At 55.3% G+C, this 21601-nt stretch overlaps 1 protein-coding gene across 1 annotated transcript in view; it reads right to left on the bottom strand.

Moving 5' to 3' along the window:
- Positions 1 to 21601, bottom strand: part of COL27A1 (collagen type XXVII alpha 1 chain) — a 136910-nt gene that overhangs the window by 105440 nt on the left and 9869 nt on the right. The window contains exons 3-5 of the mRNA XM_069476710.1: positions 19797 to 21577; positions 11565 to 11618; positions 7494 to 7547 (exon numbers count right to left, since the gene is read on the bottom strand). Of these exons, the coding sequence (XP_069332811.1) occupies positions 7494 to 7547; positions 11565 to 11618; positions 19797 to 21577 (1889 nt within the window). The remainder of the gene's footprint in view (positions 1 to 7493; positions 7548 to 11564; positions 11619 to 19796; positions 21578 to 21601) is intronic.

Below are 21601 nucleotides of genomic sequence, written 5' to 3'. Positions count from 1 at the left end.
TCTCCGTCCCAGTACGATGTTAACAAGTACAGATATTTATCACACATCGACTGCAAGCCAAGTCTCGAGATGAGCAGAACACAGGGAATGCCACAGTGGGAAAAAGACACCGGGGACTCCCGAGGGAGAAGCCAGCAGGACCGGTCATGATAACAGGCACTAGCACTGACTAAGTGCTCTCCTAAGCCTTGGACACGTACCAACTTGTTTAATCCTCCAAACCTCTATCACTATCCCCACCATTTTATAGGAGAGCAAACTAAGGCCCAGCAAGAACAAGTCACTTGTCCACAATCAGTAAGTGGGATGTGGCCTCTGGCAGTATGGTCCCAGAGCTGGAGGTTTTTACATGTTAATATGCTGGAGATGAAACACTACAGTCCTGTGAAAAGTAGAGGGTAGGAGGAAGTTGGGAGAACATCGCTGAGACTGACAGTAAGTCCCTAAAGGGATCTACAGCTGAGCTGAGGCTGGAGGAAGACGGGAGGAGCTGGGGGAAGATGCAGCTCAAGGGATGCTCAGGTACCTGGTCAGGTGAAGGGACACTTCTGGGATACAGAAGCCTGTGTGTCTTCCCAGCCAGACTCCTACAAATGCCCCAGTGAGAGATACAGGAATATACAAAGTTTAAATAATCATTTGCACCCTGATGAAGACAAGAATCTGGTTGTCAGACCCAGCTCTCTGGCCAACGATCCTGCGTGACCTCGAGCAAGCCACTCCCCCTCTCTGCGTGGGAAACAGTGGATTTGGCCTGGACTAGTTAACAGAGCCGTGTGGGACCAGAGGACAGATGGGAACCGTAAGAGCGAAGAACGTAGCAGGAATGGGAAGTATGTTGCCTTGTAGGTAGGGTTGGGAGGTGGAGAGAGTGGAAGGCTTGGGTGCTGAAGCCCAGAGAGGGACTGAGATAAAGCAGGGATTGATCACAAAGGATTGGGAAATTCTGGGCTAGAAGCCCCCTGTGTAAGTCATCTCTGACTTCACCCAGCACAGGACCTGGCCCAGAGAAGGCAACATAAACGATTTCACAAATGAGCAAATGAGTGAATGGAGTCTCAGGAGATGGCAGGAGGGCCAGGATTGGGTCAGATCTGGCTTCAGCCCCAAAACTTCCTCTGAAGATTCACTGGGCCTCCCACTATCACCACTACTATTTCATGGGTCTAGAAGTTCTGGCCAATGCAATAAGATAAGAAAAGGAAATAAGAACTACTAACCTTTGAGAAAAAGGAGACAAAAGTATGTTCTTTTCTTGCACACAATACAAATGCTTATCTAGGAAATCCAGGAGAACTAACCTAAATACTATTAGAACTAATAAGATAATTTAGTAAGGGGGATGGTTGGAAATTAAACCTAAAAAGTAAAAAAATACAAAAATCAAAAGTTCTCTTTAATAGCTGAGAACTAGCTAGAAAATATCATAGGGAAGAATATTCCATTCATAACAACAACAAAAATATAAAATTTCTAAGTACAAACTTAATAAGAAATGTGCAGGGCTTATGCAATAAAAACTAAAAGTTTACTAAGAGACATCATAAAAATTCAACTGAATGAGAAGGCATGCCATGTTTGCAGAAAGGAAAACTTAATGCTTTAAAGATGTTAATTCTCCTCATTACATACATTTCATACAATGCCAGTAAAAATCCCAAGAGGGTTTTTTTTTTAAAGGAAATTGTTAAGATAGGCATAAAGTTCATCCGACAGAATAGTCAGAAATATTTTAAAAGAAGAGAGGAGGGGAGGCAAATAGTATAAAGATAGTAAATGTCATATAAAACAGTATTTTACCAGCATAAAAATAAACAACAAAACATAATAGAATGGCTTGTAATAGAAACCCTTGTCTATCACATCATAATTGGTGGAAGAAATATTATGTAATAAATATAGTTAACTATTGTGGGGAAAATAATGTTAAAGCCCAACCTCATAACCACTCCCCTCATTAAAATTAATTCCAGATGGTTTAAAAATTTTAAGAGTACAAATATTATGAAATGACAAGGTATATAACTGAATAGCTATCTGATCTTAAAATGGGGAAAAGATTTCAAGTACAAAAGGAAAGAATCATAAATTGTACACATCAGTAGAGCCCTGTCCAAATTATCTGACAGATTATTAAAAGAAAAAAAAAGGATAATACTTCCATTGGTGAAAATCATCATAAATACTATTGAGAGTCCAACAACAAAGTAGAAAATATCTATAAAGTAGGTGAAGCCGTAATAACTTTAATATATAAATATAAATAAATTTTACAAATCAATAATAAATGACAACATCCCAACCCCTCAAAATAAATCAATTCATAAGTGAAGTACAAATAAATGGAAAACAGATGTAAGAAGAACGTTCATCTCATCGATGACCAAGTAAAGTGAAGTGAAAACAATAAGGAATTATCTTCTATTTAAAAATATCCTCCTCTGATGCTAGCAGCAGCATGAATTGGTTCAACCTTTCTAGCAGACAATTGCTAATAAAATTATAGCTGAACACTCATATAGCTCTTATGCGCAAAGCATATTGTAAATCACACATATGTCTGTATGCATGTATATATATACACATGTATATCTTGGTATATATACATATATAAATATACACACACATACATAGCTTAATCCTCACAACAATCTTATGAGGTATGAACTATGATTATTCCCACTTTACAGAAGTGGAAACTGAGGCCCTGAGAGTTTAAGTAACTTGCCCACAGTCATACATCCTGCCAAGATTCAAATTCAGGCACACTGACTCCTGAGTCCCTGGTAGCAACTCTACTTTAACGGATTTATCCTAATGACATAATTAGATATTCCAACATTTACATTCAATAATGTTCATTAACATATTACTCGTATAGGCTGGGCGCAGTGGCTCACGCCTATAATCTTAGCATTTTGGGAGGCCAAGGTGGGAGGACTGCTTGAGCTCAGGAGTTCGAGACCAGCCTGAACGAAAGCGAGACCCCATTTCTGCTAAAAATAGAAAAAAATTAGCTGGGTGTCATGGTGCATACCTATAGTCCCAGCTCCTCAGGAGACTGAGGCAGGAGGATCTCTTTTTTTTTTTTTTTTGAGACACAGTCTTGCTCTGTTGCCCGGGCTAGAGTGAGTGCTATGGCGTCAGCCTAGCTCACAGCAACCTCAAACTCCTGGGCTCAAGCGATCCTCCTGCCTCAGCCTCCCCAGTAGCTGGGACTACAGGCATGTGCCACCATGCCCGGCTCATTTTTTCTATATATATTTTTAGTTGTCCATATAATTTCTTTCTATTTTTAGTAGAGACGGGGTCTCGCTCTTGCTCAGGCTGGTCTCGAACTCCTGACCTTGAGCGATCCACCCGCCTCGGCCTCCCAGAGTGCTAGGATTACAGGCGTGAGCCACCACGCCCGGCCAGGAGGATCTCTTGAGCCCAGAAGTTTGAGGTTGCTGTGAGCTATGATGATGCCACTGCTCTTTAGCTGGGGTGACAGAGTAAGACTCTACCTCGAAAAAAAAAAAAAAAAATATATATATATATATATATCTCCTGTATATTAGAAAAATAATGGAACTTTTTTATAAAGATGGAACAGGTTCTACAAAGCGTGGGATGCTGATGCTGATAGAGCACCATGCAGCCATTACATATGCAGTGGATGCCAAGCTGGCAACACAGGAGAACATTAACAATCCAAGTTCAGTGAAGGGGCCAGACATCCAGCCGCGAGGAAGACGATCCGCTCTCATGGACACGGCACACGGGGAAGGACAGACAGCCGTGGAGCTGGAGCCCGGATTGTTTGGTGGCTAAAAGCACTGGCTTTGAGGCCAGCTGAAGGTTTGAGTGCTGGCTGTGCCACTTACTAGAAATGTGACTAGTTACTCAGCTACGTGGGCCTCCGTTTCCTCATCTGTGAGACGGGGTAATAATATCTGCCCTGCAAAGTACATAAAGCTCGTGGCCAGGGCCTGGCCCACAGGCTGCTCACGATGCTCTCAGCGCTTGTCAGTGGGCAGCGCCACCGCAGGTTGCTTGCTTTCTTCTTCGTACCTTCTGGACTTCACATTTGTCTTAATGAGCACGTCCTACTTCAGTCATCAGAGGAACGGTAGGCTGGGGCCCAAGGCCTGAGAACTCCACAGGGCTATCTCAACCCCAGCTGCTGCCAGCTCTGCCAGCAGCCACCTGGGTCACCAATCCTGCCCTCTCCTGACCACCTGTCCCCTGTGGGGCCCAAGGGCCCATAGTCATCTTGGCTAATTCACTGCAGACCAAGTGGGCCAGGCCAAGGACAGGACAGCCGGCTGCCCACGAGAGGGACCAGGTGACTCCCAGCCCAGTGCAGGGAGCACTGGCTTCCTGCCTGGCTGGAGCCCTCCGCCTCTGGCCCAGAGCCTCACCTGCACCACAGGCCCATGTCCCACCTGCCTCTGCTATGAACCAGCATCAGGACCTGCCCTTCCCCACCCCCAGAGGGACAGCTCCAGGCCTCCCCACCAGCCACCTGCAAAGCCCTGTTTATCAAGCAGCCTAAATGGCCTTCAAACACCTCATCTCATCAGGTCACTCCTGCTGAAATCCTTTTCAGGTCTTCCTGCTGCTCTTTGGATAAAGTCCAAAAATCTCGCCACCACCTACCAGGCCTGCTGCCCTTCCCAGCCTCCTCCAGCCCCTTCGCCTCGTCGCCCGCTGTACTCCAGGCCTCAGCTCAACCTCCCAGCCTCTGGAAGGTGTCTCTCCCCTTCAGGACCAGATCAGTCCTCACATTGCAGGGTCTCGGAGCAGCCCAGGCTTCTCCAGTGCAGCCCTGCAGCCCAGATCATGGCGCAAGCCTGCATTTGTCGGTGTGGTTGGCTTGTTCTTCTTCCTCACTCGCCTCTGCACTCCCCAAGGGCAGGGACCGTGCCCATCTGTGCCCCCAGTAGACACAGTGCCTCTCACACGCTCACAGCTGACCCTTCTGCAGCACCTGCCACGGGCCAGCACCACTCTAAGCAGAGACACCGAACGACCCAGCCACTCCTCCCTGCAACCCAGGGCAGCAGCTACTCTTACTACCATTTTCCAGATGAGGACACTCGTGAGACATAGGAAGTTCAAATAATGTGCCCACTGTCACAGAAGTAGGAGGAGACAGAGCTGGGATGTGAACTTGAGCCACTGGGCTCCAGAGTCTGTACCCTTAATCACGGTGCTTTCCTGAAGCAACAAATATGGGTCAACTGGATACATGATTCAACCCAGTGACTCAACCCTGGGCCTCTGGGGTCAGCCAACGCCGTCCTCCCAGGGCTCTGGCTTTCCTGCCTCGTTCGCAAAGCCCTGGCTCTCGACTCTGCGGGGCTGAGGAGCCCTCTTCTTGCCGGATTTGAAGTGGGACACGTGGGTATACGGTACGTGGGCAGAGCCCTGGGCTCTGGAGGAGGCAGATGGGTGAGGCCCGGCTCTGGCCGGTGCCAGCTGCGGCATCCTGACAAATCTCCTTCCGGCAGCCAAACTTAGGGCCCCGAAACAGCCTTCCCACCGCTGAGTGCGGGACCCAGGCAAGTGCCCTTGGCCCTTTGGCCCTTCACTGCTCTGCAGCCTCGAGAGGCAGGAGGTCCCTCGCCTCTGCTTCTCTCTTCCTTGATCTTCCTCAACCCACCCGTCTCTCCCACCCTTGAGTCTGGCCGGGGGATCTCTCTCCCACAGGTCCCAGCTCCACACGGCGGCAGGAAGACTCACCTGCTGGGGACGAGCCTCAGAGGCCACACCCAGAGCTGTTTCTCAAAACGGAGCGAGAAGCGGCTGATGGACCACCTGCTGCCCCAGGAGCAGGGGTCAGTCTGGGGGTGGGAGGGAACTGGCCTGTCCCAAAGCAGGCCAAGGGGGCCAAGCCCGGCAATTCAAAACAGCTGCTGCCTCGGCATCTGGACGGACCTCTGCAAAGCAGAAGTCTCCAAAGGAGTTCCTCCCTCTCTGCCTGACCTGAGCGCAGCTTCTGCTGCCATTTCCTGCCTATGCCTCGGTTTCCCCATCTGTAAATGGGTACAGTAACTCTGCCTGTCTCTTTAGGACTTTGTGAGGAACAAATGAGACAAGCCGCGTAAAGTGCACGCACAGGGCCCGGCACACAGGGAGGGTTCAGTGCACGGCAGTTGTCATCATCAGTGTGCGCTGTGTTGGAACGCAGGGCACCTCCAGGCAGCTGCTGTGAGGCCTCTACTGCCGGCCTTCCAAGGAGGAGCCCGAGCCCAGCCCTGGCCGCAGGGTCGCAGCCCTAGGCTGAAGCCGGTTCTCCTGCAGCTCTGCGCAAAGCGTCCACACCAGGAGGCTGGCACCACATAGCCGTGAATCCCGGGCTGCCCATTGCAACCCTTGTCCCAAGATCCCAGACAAACTGATAGTCCAGGGTCAGGAGAGCCGGGCTTTGGAGGCCACTCAGCTGTTCACTCTGCATGGCCTGGAGCCAGTCAGTCAATGGCCTTCCTTAAGTCATTCACCTTTGCAGCTGGGTTAGCAAAGAATGACCTTGGACCTGGGCCAACCAAAGCCTGGGATGCTCTGGTTACCCTACGGAGGACACAGGCCCTCCCTGGCCCTCCCAGCTCCCTGGGCACAGTCGCTGTTGTCTTAGCTTCTGGGACTTTGCATCATCCTTCTGATCCTCCCATCTCTCCAGCCTTTCCCCATGACCTAAATGTTGCTGACCCCTGGCGCTCCTCTGAGCTGCTCACTTCCAGTACTGCGCCCCGACGACCTTGCCCTCTGCCCGAGCTCCAGGCTCTAAGATCTCATTAAACATTGACTGGTGTATTCCTAGAAGGCTCCTGGGGGGTGGTGGCATCTCTGTGCCAGCTACCTGCTCCCCAACACACACCGGCTCTATTTCCAGCTCACAGAGCTCCTGCGTTTCAGAACCTGGCTGGCTGCAGGTTCCCACACACGTCATCGCATTCCTTCTCCTGGGGTCCCAGCTCAGTCACCGAGGCTGACGCCATGGAGTGGCCATCTCTCCCCTCACACCCACCACCATCCTGTCTACCCACCTCCTCCCACAGCCCTAAGGGGCCCAGGCTAGCCTCCCCTCTCCCCTGCGTCACTCTGGTGTCCCCGGCTCTGGGCCCCACCCACAATGCATCCTCCTGTGGCATCCAGCAATCTTTCCACGTCCCCACTCACGGTGCATCTTACAACCCAGTAAACCTATGTCCCTAGTCTGACATTCAAGGCCCTCCCAATTTAGCAGCAGATTACCTTTCTGCCCGCTCCCCTTCCAGGGCTCTGGGTTCTAGCTGCCCTGCTCCTCCAGCCTCCCAACCCAGGACTCCCCACCGTGTCTCTGAGCCTGGCACAGGGCCGAGCCCTGGGAAGGGGGTCCGGGGGTGCCTCTGGCCTGGATGGGGGTCCTCCACAGAGACCCTGGAGCCCTCCCACCAGGAGCCCCTGGGAAGCACCCCAAGCACGGCCCCAGCACCCACTCCATGGCCACATCTCCAGCAAATACTCACTTTGGCTCCGGGAGGGCCAGGGAGACCCGGATTTCCATAAGGCCCAGGAGGACCCTGCAAGGAGAAAAGAAACAAAAACAAAAAAGGTGACAGAAAATAGGGGCCATCCCGCTTCTGACTGCAATGCCTGGCCCCTTCCCTCCACCCACTGGTTTAGCATCTTCTCTCAGCAAGGCCACCACGGCTACTCAGCCTGCTCTTAGGAGCGCCCCGGACGCCTGGCCCTCCGCAAAGCACTTCCCACGTGTCATCTCATCTTATCCCATTAACCCACAAAGTAGGTGCCACCATTATTCCTATTTTGAAATGAGGAAGATGATGCTCACAGAGGTTTATAACTGTCCCAAGTCACCCAGCTGCTAAGAGGCAGAGCTGGGCTTTGACCTCAGATATGTCTGACCACAGAGCACGAGTCCTGGACCCATGAATTTAGCCACCTGTCCCTCCGCCTGGTCCCATCAGTCCTTCCCAGCTTCTTTGGGCTCAAACCACGCTTAGCTGTTCATTTCTCTCCAGCACACCTGGTACTCTCTCCCCTCACCACCCTTCCCACGCTATTCCAACCATCTGGCATGCCTTCCCATCCCCCTTCTCTGGCTGAACCCTGCCCCATCCTTCAAGGCCTGACTCAAATGCCATCTCCTCCAGGGAATCTTCTAGGACTCCTCCAGCCTCGAGTGGTTTCTTTATGTTTTAGACTCCAAATGGACTTCTGTTTGAGCCTTTGGACTTGAGAGCTCAAGGAAGGGTGCACTTGACCTCTTGTGAACAAAGGTGCACTCCTCCTGTGGCTACAACATATAGTCAGAGCTCTCCCTTAGACTCCTGCAAGCTCCAAGCTTGCAAGGTCCTCCCAGAGACCACAGAGCAGCTGGGAAGACGGGACCCAGAGAGTCCAAGGGCCTTGGTCAAGGTTATACACCAGAGTCATGGCCAAGCGAGATCAGGGTCCTGGGCTTGGCTTCAAGTCCAGAACTTGTTCACGACACTGGGTTTTCCCAGGCCAGATCCGAATCCCCCTGCAACAGCTGGGTCCTGTTATGTCCACTTTCTCCAGCAAGGGTGCTGGGCTACAGTCTTCCAGCTCAGTAATAGAAACGGAGCCCCGAGAGTCAAGTAATACTCGAGGGTCTCTGCCCAGCAGGAATAATCTGGAGCATGAGGGGTGTGGACAGGCACCTCAAGGCGTCCACTGGTTCCCCCCACCCCACCAGCCTCTAGACACGCTGCCCTCATCCCTGCCCCTCTTGACTCATCGGGCTGTGTATGAACTGCTTCCTCCTTCCCTGGCCGAGGCCAGCTTCCCAGCTGCAGCCTGTCACATTCCAACCAAGGCACCTCCCTCTTCCGTTCTTCCTCGATGCCTGAACTGGGACCCTCCCCTTCTCCGAATGCATCAGGAAGGAGTAGTGTCCAGAGTGCGCTCAGCCTGGGGAATTTCTGAGTGCCACGTGTGACCCTCCCTCTAAAATAACCAGCCCTCTGTCCTCACCACAGTCCACCAGACACAGTCTCCCGGCACGTGGATGGACCCGGGAAGTGTCAAGACCTAATCCGAGCTTCACCCCACAACCCCAGCCTCAGTCTCCCCATCTCTCCTATGAATGACCGGGACCCAGGGGTCACTCAGGAATCCGGAAAACTTCCGATGTTCACTCCAGCCCAGGCCCCCGGGTTCTAAACACAGAGCTCGGCTGGAATTGGGCAAAGGCTGGGTGGGGGTGTTTGAGGAGGGGTTACTGACACCCAGCTCCCCCAGAAAGAAGCGTGGGCTGTGCAAGGTCAAGGGTGGCTGCCTCTCCCCAGTTATGCCCCCAGCTGCCCCACAGAGGGTGGGCCGGAGCACTCACCTACCCCATCTGCAGCTTTCGAGGGTGGGGGCTTCCTGCTTTCCCGCCCCCACCTCCCCAGCCCTCTCCAGCCACTGCCTTGCAGAGAAACGAGGCACATAGTTGACCTGGAGCCAAGCAGACCGGTTCTATAAATGCTGCAGCCCGGAGAGCCGGGTGGGGGAGGGCTCAGGGCTTCCCCAACATCCCTCAGTGGGCTGGGGGAATATGTGGAAGAGGGAAGGGGTACGCCACAGCGCTTTGGGTGACCTCAGGTAAGACTCTGCCCCTCCCTGAGCCCCAGAGCCACCATCTGTGTAGGGAGGACCTGGGATTGTTTAATCCGGCATGCTATTATCTTCGGAATTTTATGATCTATGAAATTTCCAGTCTAGAAACTGGATGATGGGGGTTGGGGCAGGCAGACAGCCTGGAAGCCTGTCAGAAGAGTCATTCACCCAGGGCTGGGGGGAACCTTGGAAATGCCTTACCATGATTCCAGCCTCTATAGCTAGGGAAACTGAGGCCTGGAGGAGGGAAGGGACTGGCCTAAGATCACACAGCTTCTTGGCAGAAATGTCCTGGACCTCCAGATTAGAACCTTTACCAACCAATTGCCCAGCACCTCCTGCATGAAGAGCACTCCGCTAGGCATCGCTTAAGAGAGAGAGGTAATTAAGGCTTATCTCGGGCCTGGGCAGGGGTTCGGGGTGCTCGGTTGAATAGACAGAACGTTGGCACAATAGATGGTTAAGATAGTGAGCTCTGCAGTCAGACTGCCTGGGTGCCGTCCTGGCTCTGGCATTTATTCTGTTTGACTTCATCCAAAGGAACTGAACCTTTCTAAGCCTGTTCCCTCATCTGTCCAGCGGGAAACATATTGGAACCGACTTGTCAGGATGGCTAGGAAGACGGAATGAGATCATGCACGTGCAACTCAGCAAACAGCTCAACAGTCAGTAAGAGCTTTCAGAAAGTGACCCCGGCCAGCCAGACGGGGCAGATAAACTGCTGCAGGAGCCCCGAGAAGGGGGTGGTCATCAGAAATGGAGGTGGTGTTTGATCTTAGCTGTGAACGGAGGAGGAGCTTGCAGAAGCGAGACGCCGGGTAGAGAGGACAGCCAGGGCAGGTGCAGGGGCCGGGGGGCTTGGGAGGGTTTGGGGGAAGGAGGCCGACTGCCTGGGCCTGGAGTGCTGGTCAAAGGCCTCATCCCGGTCCCAGGCTGCACATTCTCCTGGACTAGCAGCATCTGCAATACCTCTGTGGTCCCCAGGGCATGTGCTTCATGTGCCTCATGAAGGCTCCGAAGCCAGGAGGAAATGCCGCTTCAGACAGCAGATTCCAGAGCCCTGGGCCCAGGGAACACAGGGCCAGGTCTGGAGGGAACTAGAGCTTGGGTAATTGCATAACCAGAACCATCCGCTGGGCTCAGAGCTAAAAATATGCCCCAGGCAGCTATCTCTGCCAGGGCCTCGCCAGGCACCCAGCGTGGGAAAGGCTGATTCAGCCTGGGCACAGATGTCGGGTGTCGCTGGTCCCAGCCCTCTAGGGAAGGAGGCAGATTTCCCTGCACAAGGACCCTCCGGGTTCCAGCATATGGTTAACAGCCTGGGTTCCAGTCCTGGCTTTGCCACTTCCTACTCGGTTTCCTTATCTCAAAATGAGAACGATCACACCGGCCCCTGGGGGTTCGGGGTTGGGTGGGAGGGTCAGATAAGCCAGCATAAAGTGACGTGCCAGGCACAACACACAGCAGCTATTTCCACATCAGCTACTGCAGCCCTGCAGAGCTGTCCTCCAGCCTCTCTCCAGCACGGGGGGCTCGCCCTCCCTGGCCCTTCCAGGGGCCTATGTCAGCATCCCTACCCCAGGATGGCCCTGCAAAATGGGAAAAGGAATGCAAGATCACATCCTCCCAAGTCATTGTTTTTTTCCCTGAACAAACTCTGAAGCCCGTCAGCTCAGGAGACGTGCGCTTCAGGAGCCCCTTCGCCACCCCAGGCTGCAAAGGGTGATACCCACAGTGGACAACTGAGACCTGCAAGAGGTGATCACTGTCCCATGTCATGTCTGCCCACATAGCACCCCCAAGAGCCCCAAGTTCACCCCCAGTGGACAAAGTGGAAAACAGGTGCCAGGGAGGGGCAGGGAAGAGTCTGCGGACACATGGCAAGCCGGGGACCTCAGGGGCAGTGGGATGCAGGCGGCCAGAGCTCCAGAGGACAGTGTGCGATTACTCACCCGAGGTCCTCGTGCACCGGGGGGTCCAGGAAGCCCAGGTAGCCCAGGGGGACCCTGAAGAGAAAGCAAGAAGACAGTGTCAGACAGTGGCAAGTGGAAGCAGAGAATGGGTTCAAACAGTCATTTAGTAATTCTGTCCAGAGCTCTGAGCAGGAACACCCCACGGTTGAGAAGACGGGGTCACCCGAGATCCCCACCCTGAGGAACTCATGCTCTTTGGAGATTTCGGGTCTTTGTAGCTGCTGTTTCTTAGTTTTCAAAGCCGTTGACTTTTATCACCCAGCTAACTTAGGGTGTCACCTCCTCCAGGAAGCCACTCCTGATCCCTTCCCCAAGTTGGGCCAAGTTCCCTCTTTCCTTCTATTTTAAAAACTACTATATTATTTGGGGAATTATCTGCTTAGAAGCCTGTCTCTCACATCACATCATGGTCTCCTCAAAGGAAATAATGGGATATGAGTCATCTCTCTATCCCAGGGCTCAGCCAACCGTTTGATAACAGAAAACAGCAAGAGACCTCAGAGCTCAGCCAAGTTCTCTGCAGAGTCGGAGCGGAGCAGAGACTTGGCCAAGGTCACACTCAGCGCCCCTGCACCATGGACAGGCAGTGCAGCAAAGAGCACAAGCACGGGCTTCTGAATCAGACAGCCCTGGGTTCAAATCCTGTGCTGCCACTGACCAGACAGGTTTGGGCAAGCATTTAATAAAAGCGGGGCCATAATATCCTCCTCGTAGGATTGTTTCAAGGATGACAGGAGACACAGTAAATGTTTACCACGGTGCCTGGTACATCATTGGCACTCAAATGTTTGATCGGTTCCCCAGGCCACAGCCTGGTCCAGCTTCCATCCCTGCTCCCCGAGAGCCTGCCCCTCCGTGGTCTCCCTGCCTCCACTCTCCCTTCCACTCCCGCCCTCTCCAGTCCTCCTCCACACAGCCACATTCGCCTGGCCACGGGCACTCCCCTGCTCAACAACATTTAATGGCTCCCCATTTCCCACAAGAGAAAGGTCTAACCCTGAGGCTTGGCATTTAAGGAGCACCTGTCTGGCCTCATCTCTTTTCCTTTCACACAGGCAGGGAGGCAGCCGAGCAGACTCACTAAGCCCCAGGCTGCCCTTTGTTCAAATCCTGGGTTTACTGCTGAACAGCTGGGGACTTCATGCGATTCCTTCCACCTGTCCGAGTCTCAGATGCCCCCCTTTAAAATGGTCCGACAGCTACTGTCTCGCCTACCCCGAAGGAGCAATGAGGATTAACTAAGCGCCTGATGTGAAGAAGGGAGCCTGCAGCCTTCGAGGGAAGCCAGGCTTTCGAGGATGTGTGAGGCCTGGGGAATTCATTTGTTTCAAATAACCATCAACGAGATTCCAGGTTTCCTGCCCAGCGTTCAAAATCGGTGTTGAAAACCCAGTACGGTTTGGCTGGTAATTAATCCAGATCTCATGCCGGGCAGCGTCGGCTCACAGCGCTGGCCTGTGAACACCACGTGCTGGCTTGTTCGGGAAGAAAAATCAGAGGAGAGATCCAGGCAGGCAGATATGGGCACCAAGGACCCACAGTCACTGGGCAAGAGCCCGAGGGAAGGAAGGAGGGACTGTCTCGTGACCTCAGGCAAATCCCAGCCACCTCTGAGCATCCGGGTACCTCCACCAACTTGGCGGCAGCTTTCCTTCCACCCAGAGCTCGGGGGCTGGGTGGTGGTCTCTGGTCCTCTGTCGGACTCTGCAGGCTCAGGACCCCAGGCCAGGCCACACCGTCTCCTCCCCAGCTGGCTTTGGCGGGAGAGGTAGAGTATGGTGTAAGAGTGGGGTCAGAGTTCCCACCGGGCACCCCCACCTACTAGCAGGGTGGCTTTGGATAAGCTGTCTCGTCTCCAAGACTTCACTTCTGTAACTGTGAAATGAGGATAATAATAGCAACTAGCCAACAGATAATCTACGAAAAGCGCTAAGCCCGGTGCCTGGCCCCCAGTTAACACTCAAAACAATGCTAGCTGTTATTTCTGTTTAGCGATCTCCTGCAAACGCCCTGACTCAAAATGTTAAGCCCCCTCCTTCACATCTGTTTCTGGGGCACAGCAAAAGATGTCTCTTCCTAGAAGACCCTCCTTGACCCAAATCTCCTAGGTGACTTAGAATTTAAGGGAAATGCAAGGGGCTAAGGCTAAGCCTTACTGTAAGCATACCAGGCCCTTTCAACAGAGAAGAAATCAGAGAGGCTCAGAGAGGCAGAGTGACTCGCCCAATGCCACACAGCAACAAGAGGTAGAGCCTGGTTCAAACTCAGGACCACTGGACCTGTTCTCCTATTTTGGCAGCTTGCACACAGACTATCTTGGTCAGACGTGTCTCTCCCTAAGTGTAAGACCTTGGACCTTGGGTAAGTCCCTTCCCCTCTGTGGCCATGTGTGAACACCCAGCACCGGCATTTCCTGAGTTGTGGGGGTTGGGGGGGTAATTTCCTCCACTAGGTTATCAGTGGGGAGAGGAAAGGTGGGTTCCCCTCTCACAGAGGGGAAGGCCAAGGCCCAGAGGGGTGAAGGGCACATCCAGGACTCCGGGGAGGGACAGGCTCCGTGGGATGCAGCTCCCTCATGGGTCCCAGGGGAGCCGCAGCTGCAGCGGCCTGGACACACCTTCTTGGCGTTTCTTCTGCCCCAGAAATGGGGCATCCAGGCCGGAGTCTGACCTCATCCATAACATCTGCAGAGCAGACTGTGAGTGCCAGTCGGGACCCAGGGCCCAGCCTGGTGATGTCAGCCCACGGGCCGGCTCCTTGACATGGCAGCCCAGGCCCCAACTGCGGCCTGGCCAACCCCTCCACTCCAACAACCTGGGCCGGGGCCACCAGCCGCCCAGCTCCAGCCGCGGGCCTGACCCTTCCCCACTCAGTGCTCATGGCGTCGGTGGGCGAGCAAGGGCCTCCCCTGCCCCGATCTGAGACCCTGCCTGTTCTCTGTGCGGTGGAAAAATGCTGCCATTTCTTTCCAGGGCCTGAAGCCTGAGAGGGTGACTCTGGGATGATTCACGAGGCCAGGGTGGGATTTTCCACTCCACGCTGCAAACAACGGGGCCTCTGAGAGGGCTCAGAGCCGAGGGGGAGCGGAGCGGGGGCTGCAGGCCTGTCTGGGGGAGGTAGAGGAGGCCCGGGCTCCGCACGCACGCAAGCAGCGCCATGGAAACAGCCAAGGAGCCCCCTCTGGGCTTCCCCCAAGGGTCCTGGCCTCCGACAGCCAGACCTAGGGGAGCCCCATCCCATGGAACAAGTCCACCCTTGTGTCCAGCTGTAACGACCCGCCTGCCAAGCCCTGCAGAAGGAAGCAAGTCCTGGCTGGCATCTCCCCTGGCAGTAAGCAATGAGAGATTTTACAGGCCTGAGATTTGGGAGACCCGAGTCCTGTCCCGGGTGTGCTGCTAACTGCCATGTGACCCTGAGCAATGACCTTTTGGTCACTGGGCCTCTGCTCTGTGTCTACAGCCTGATGGGGGTGGGCAGGGTTCTCAAAGGGCCCTCCCTTCTCTAACCATCTGAGCTCGCAATTATTCCCAAGAATTCCCACAGGGCACTGAGCCTTCCCCTGTCTCTGTCCTAGGAAGGACCTGCTAGCACAGAGCTTCTCGGCGTAAACACAGCTCAGTATGGCCTTGAGCAAGTTACTTCTTCTCTCTGTGTCCCAGGCCTCAGTTTGCCCAGCTGCGAAATGGGACGACATATCTGCCTTCTGGGATAACATGTGTGCACGACAGTCATTCTCCACTTACTCCCCAGACCCAGGCTGTGCCTGGCCAGCTGACCTCTAGCCTGCACACCCAGGCCTCCTTGCCCTCTGGCTGCTGGCTGAGTTTGTTCATGGGAGACCTCGGCAAGAGACGACAGAGGAGGAGAAAGAGGACGGGGTATTTGTCTCCCTGCTCCCTCCCCACCCGCCATGTTCTAGTTTGGCTTCAGACCCTGTGGGGGAGACCCCTGCTCCAGGTTTGAACTCTCACTGGATACTGGAAACACCTTTCCTTCCCCTGGGACCTTCAGGGCTGGGTGTGGTAACAGTTTCCTGCAGTTTCTAGGCCCCGTGTGCTTCACCGGCCCATGCTGGTCCCTGTGGTGCTGCCCACACCTCTGGAAATCGTCTCTCCCTTAAACTCTCCCTGGTGGCCCTGGCCCTGCCTGGAGCTGACTGGCACCGCATGCAAACTGCTTAGCACAGGGCCTGGCATGCAGTAGGTGCTCAAACATGATATGCTAAAGACAAAGCAAAACACCCCTCCATTCTCCTGAGTTCTTGATGATGCCCGTGTAAGGGGTGAATGTCTCAAGATCTGGCCCCAAACAAAAGCATGAAGGCCCAGGAGACACCAAGAGCCGCCCCTCCAGCTACGACCTGGGGTGGGCTACTGGGGAAAAAGAGAGCAAGCGAAAACAAGTCAAGAAGCTCTGAGAGAAGCCCTGGGTGCAGAGGTGGGAAAAGAGGGGGCAGTCCTGCCCCCAAGCCCCTCCTGCCCAGCTGACACGTGTCATGGTACTCTTACCCATTCAGGCTCCTGGGCTGTCCCTGCTCTACCGACTAGCCCCAGGTTAGTTAATATTTTCATAGCACAGTTCTCCAGGCAAGTGTGAGGCTGTGTCCAAACCCTCCTGGTTCTCTCAGCGCAACTCTGTCCCCACCTCAACACCCACCAGCAGTCCACAGTCACAGCCACAACAGCCCACTAGGACCCAGGCTCTAGTGCTGTGTGCTGACATCCCTCGTCCCACCGAATCTACACGACAACCCTGAAAAAGTAGGTGGTAGCGTGTCCCCATTTTACAGAAGCAGAATCAGAAACTGAGGCTCAGAGAGGTTAAGCGACTTGCCAGAGATCACACAGCACCAGGCCCCTAGAAATTCAATCAACCTCTGTGCAAAGATGAACAGATGGCAGGATAAGGGAATGGTTCCAACTCAGGTCATTCCAAATCCAAAGCCTGCGTGCTTTTGTAGTATGCACAGCCCCTGCTCATTCCCCTGACAGGAGAGTTCTGTGTAACCTCAAGGAGTCCGGCCTGGGAGTCGGGACAACCTGTTTCGTAAGGATCAAATCCCTTCATTCATTTCACGCAGTCACAGAGCATCTGCTGTGGGCCAGGCCCTTAGCCGGGTCTCCCCGAGGTGACGCCGGAAAAAAGTGCAAGCACGTGCAAATGCCAGTGGCCTGACCATGAATAAATAAGGCCTTGACTCGCCTCCTCCCGGGCGTGGGGCTTCTGTGCAGCTTCTGTGCAGCTCTGTGAACCGCGGCCTCCCCGCCCCAGCTCACCCGGGGCCAAGCTCAGCTTTTCCATGCTCCCCCCGCCCGGGGCTCCCACGGAGCTCCCTCGCTCAGCAGCTACAACTGCCGGCAGGCCTCAGCCCAGAGCTCTGTCTCAGCCTCTGCCAGCCGGTCTCCTGCACCCCGAGCGCCCCGAGACCAGGCCTGCACATGCAGACGCAGCCACTGCACCCTCCCGGGCACTGAAAGGTCCCAGTCATTTCTAAGGGGGCAGCTCTTCCAACGCCCTGGAACAGGGGAGCCCCAGGGAGGGGAAAGAATTTCCCCAAAGTCACTCAGCAAAACTTGCTTCCTTTCCAGTACAGCTTTATTTGCAAATTCTCTGCAAATTCTCAGGTCATCCTCCCAAGAGGGAGACGGGAGCTACTGTTATCTTACACTCTACAGAAACTGAGGCTCAGAGTGGATCAGAGTCACAGAGCTATAAAAGGTGGAGTCAGGGTTTGAACCCAGGTCTGTGTGCTTCCCTGCTGCTCAAAGATGCCACTTCTATTATGTTATTCTGGTATCTGGTGAAAAAGAAGTGACCAGGTGGCCGCCTGCTACCCAGTGGACAAAGATTCTACTTCTTGGTTCCTACTGGAGTGAGGCCAGGTTCCAGGCTGGGGAGGGTGAGGACAGGGGACAGCACGGGGAGAGAGGCGGGGATGCCACCCAGGCAGGCTGATGTCCTCCCTCTGGCCCTCCGCAGTGAGGGCTGGGAGAGCCTTGGCCCTGGCGGGAAGTCAGGGGCCCTCAGCGCATCCCAGCTCCTTCAGGAACATGCTGGGCGCCCTTGTCCAAGTGCTCTGTCTCTCCAACCTGGTCAGTCATCTGTAGGGCAGGGAGGAACACTGAATCCTGCCCTCCATGAGGTCCCAAAGGGAGGTCCCACACATATGGGAACAGCTCAGAAACTTGGCGGGTTAATGAAACAGAAGGTTCTTTAGACGTTGAGCCCTTCCTTTGAGGACAGAGACAGGAGCTGAGTCGCCTCTGAAGCCCCCAGCCCCCCAGCCCTGAGTCCCAGAGCCTCAGAGTGGACACTCAGGGGGATGGGACGACAATGGGCTGGTCTTGGAGTCTACAGTCTGGGATGTAAACCTCAACTCTGCCTCCCACGAGCTGTGTGGCCTTGGGCAAGTCGTGGCCCTCTCTGGGCAGTCTCCTGTCTCCTCACCTGACCAGTGAGAAGGGTTGAACTGAGTGACACCTGAGCATCCATCAACTGATCAGGTTTACTGTAGCGCCTCCTTCTGAGGAGGAGATTTGGCAGGAGGCCTCACCTCCTGCTGACCCAGAGCCCCAAGTTCCAGGGAAAAGGATGTGACTGAGGCCCACGGCAGGCCCACAGGCAGATGCTGCACTCGAAAAAACCACCCCTGCTCCAGCTCTGCTGGCCTGGACGTGGCCTTCCCCTCTCTCCACACCACATGCGGCCCTGGGCGGGAGGGCTGGCCTCCTCATCTTGGCCGGGTCGCGCCGTGCGGCCAGGGTTGACACCATGGACCTCACCACCCTCCATTAGGAGGGGACAAGTCACTCCCTTTTGACCTCACGGCCATGACCCCAGCACACAGCTGTCGGGGCCCCCAGGCACCTGGTGCCAGAGCTGGGCTGGGTCTCCTGGAGAGGTGAAAAGGGCTCCTCGTTCTTTCCTGGGGAAAGTGGCGGCTCCCAGCTCTCTACGCGGCCAATTTCACAACACGGAGCTCAAGCAGAATGTTGACATAATTGCAAAGCAATGCATACAATTTCCATAAGTTCTACAATATGGTTATAATAAAAGTGGACTCTCGGTCCCCTTGGAGACAGGCTGGATAAATATTATTCCTAATGATTATTAAAACTCATTAAGTGTGTTTGTAAGGCCTGGGAATTCCCAGCCTCTGCCACCATCTCCACATGGTCGGGAGGCCTAACCTCAAACACGGAGCCCAGTGGGAGAGCCGGCTTCGGGAAGGAGGCCACCCCACGGTGGTCATCTCCAAGGCAGGAGAACAGAGCCGAGGCCCGAGCCTTCTGCAAACGCCATCCCATCATTCCCCACCCGGAGGAATTGGCCTCCAGCTGTGGGAAGGTCGTTGCCCCTGGAGACAGTCCCAGGCAAGCCAGAGGCATCGACCCTGAGACCATCTCCTGCACATGGAATGTTCTTTCTTTCCCTTCCTCGTTCCCTCTGGCCCACGCTCACCCTCCTCATCCCAAACTCCTCTACCAGGAGCCACAAATCAAACGATTTGAGGCGCCGGCCAGGCAGGTAACATAAATGGGTGGGAGGACTCTGGCTGGAGGACTCAGTCGGAGAAGTGGGGACCAGAGAGACAGGATGGGCTTGTCCCGTCTAAAGGCAGCCAAGGGCCGCTGCAACTCCCACTTTCCAAGAGAAGCTGGTTGCCGACTCTTTTATGAGAAATCTCTCACATGTTTTAAATGTTAGTGACTTATTAGATTTTTTAAAAAGAATACTGCACGTGCCAAACAAAACATACCCAGGGCTACCCATGTGCGACCTTTGTCCGCAGCTCCCAGCTGAGCTGATGGGCCGGAAGGAGCCCTGCTCCGTGAGCCGGGCTTTGGAGGCCGCTCCCTTGCTGCATAAGCCGGGGCCCGTCCGCCAGCGGCTTTCCTTAAGCCATTTGACCTCTGCGGTTGGGTCAGCAAAGAATGACTTTGGACCTAGGCCAACCAAAGCCCAGGGTGCTCTTCACCTGGGGGTGGCCACCCGACCGAGTCTGTCCCAGCAGGTCATGAATCTGGACCGGGGCGTGCACCAATGGAGGGGGCAGGGCCAGAGGAGTCGGGCCTGGGTCTGAGCCAAGGTCGTGCCCACAAGCAGCTCCCTGCTCTAAGTTGCTCCTCTTGCCTGCCCTCCCCAGGAGCAACCACTTGACCCAGTCACCCGCCGAGCTCTAAGCAGCATGCAGACCGCGCCCAGTCTTACCGGCAAGCCACAGTCTCCCTTGGGCCCCGGAGGCCCCATCAGCAGAGGGAAAGGTGTGGGTCCGGCCAGGTGGAAGAACGAGTAGCCAGTGCTTGTGGGCCGTGGGCTGGAGGACAGGAATTGCGCCGGGGCCAGTGCCAGGGCCGAGGTGGTCTGCCGATGGGGCTGGGCCTGTGTGGGGCTGGGCGTGTGGGTCAAGTCGCTCGCTGGGGCGTCCCTGGCTGCCTTCCCAGGTCTGAGGGGCACAGGCTTCCAGGGGCTGCTCTTGGGTCCGGCTTTCTTTGAGGCTTTGGATCCAGTGGGTTTCTTGCTTCCAGTGGGGGCTGAAGCAGGAGTGGGGATGGGAGGTGCCGTTCGGGGAGTTCTGGTGCCTGAGGTTGGAGGCACGGTCGTGGTAGCTGTCTGGGTGGCCCTGGTGGAGCCAGGTGTGGAGGCAGGAGATGGGGGCAAGGCAGTGGGCTGGGGTGGTTTGTGGGTGCTGACGTGGGCAGAGGCCGGCTTACTAGCATGGCTGGTCATCTTGGCCCCAGTCTGGGCCACCGTGGGAATGAGCTTTCTAGAGGAGCCAGTGGTGGGCAGTAGGGGCCGAGTGCTGGGTGGTGGGAGCCTGGGTGTTACGGGGTTCCTCTGCATGGGCTTTGCCGTGGGACGGGAGACTTTGGCAGGAATTGGGTGGGAAGTGGGTGGCACCAGCTTCTGGGTGGGTGAGGCTGACTTTGTGAATGAAGGCGGAGCTATTTTCCGGGTAGAACGGGGGCTTTTGATGGGGGCGATGGAAGGAGAAGGGGCTGAAGGCTCGGCAGGGAGACTTTTGGGGATCTGGGTGGCTGTGATCTTCTGCAATGGTTGGGTGGCTGCAGGGCGAGGAACTCTGGTGGAGCCGGCCAGAGAGGCTGCGGGCACAGGGGCAGGTGTGTTCCTGGCTGACAGCTTGGCAGGTGGCAGTGGGGTCCGGGCTGGGCCGCCTGCTGCGGTCTGCTGGTGAGAGGCTGTGGGGCTAGTCCTTAGGGGCCTGGTGGGCGTGGCAGGCACCACAGTCACCCTGGGCCCCTTGCCTGCTGGCCGAGACAGGGCTGGTGTGGCAGTGGTCAAGTTCTCCAGGCCTAGCAGGGCAAGGTCGGTCTGGAAGGTGAAGGGTCTGCCAGAGTCTTGGGGGAGGAGGGGTCCCAGCTGAGGCCGGTGCGTGTCAGCCCGGCCGCACTGCTTTCTCAGGTGGGTACAGTAATCGTGAGCGACCTGCGTCACGGGGTGGATACTGAAATGGCACAGGGCACCTTCAAACTGGACCGCGTGCGGGCTCATCTTCCCAAAGAGGAAGGAGCCCTCGGGGTCGAGCACGGGGTCCCTGTGGAAAGGCAGCGGGACAGGCACGCGGCGCTGCCCACAGGCCGTCACCAGAGTGACCGTGCGGCCACGGAGCTCGAGGGCCAGGTGGTGCCAGCGCCCGTCGTGCATGTCGAGATCGAAGGCCACAGAGCGCCGGGGCCCCAGGTGGACAACCGTCTTGCCGGGGAGGAACTGCAGGCCCAGCTGCAGCTTGTGCCTCCGGCTGCGGACGGCGAAGAGGAAGGCATGGTTCACCCGGTGGGAGCAGAGGCTCAGCACCAGCGCCAGCTCTGTGCCCAGGGCGGCAGGAATGACGGCGGCCGTGGGGGCCTGGAGCCGGGCCCGCTGCGTAAAGATGAAGCCCGACTGGAATGGAATGACCCCCGTGGGCGCGGGGCTCCGGCCGCCCCCTGCCTTTGTCCAGCTGAGGCCAAGCCGCTGGAGGACGTCCACATCTGAGAGGGCGGGAAGAAGGGAGA

Source organism: Eulemur rufifrons, chromosome 7 (assembly GCF_041146395.1).
Source record: "Eulemur rufifrons isolate Redbay chromosome 7, OSU_ERuf_1, whole genome shotgun sequence".
Taxonomy (NCBI): domain Eukaryota; kingdom Metazoa; phylum Chordata; class Mammalia; order Primates; family Lemuridae; genus Eulemur; species Eulemur rufifrons.
This window is presented reverse-complemented; position numbering and strand designations above follow the sequence as displayed.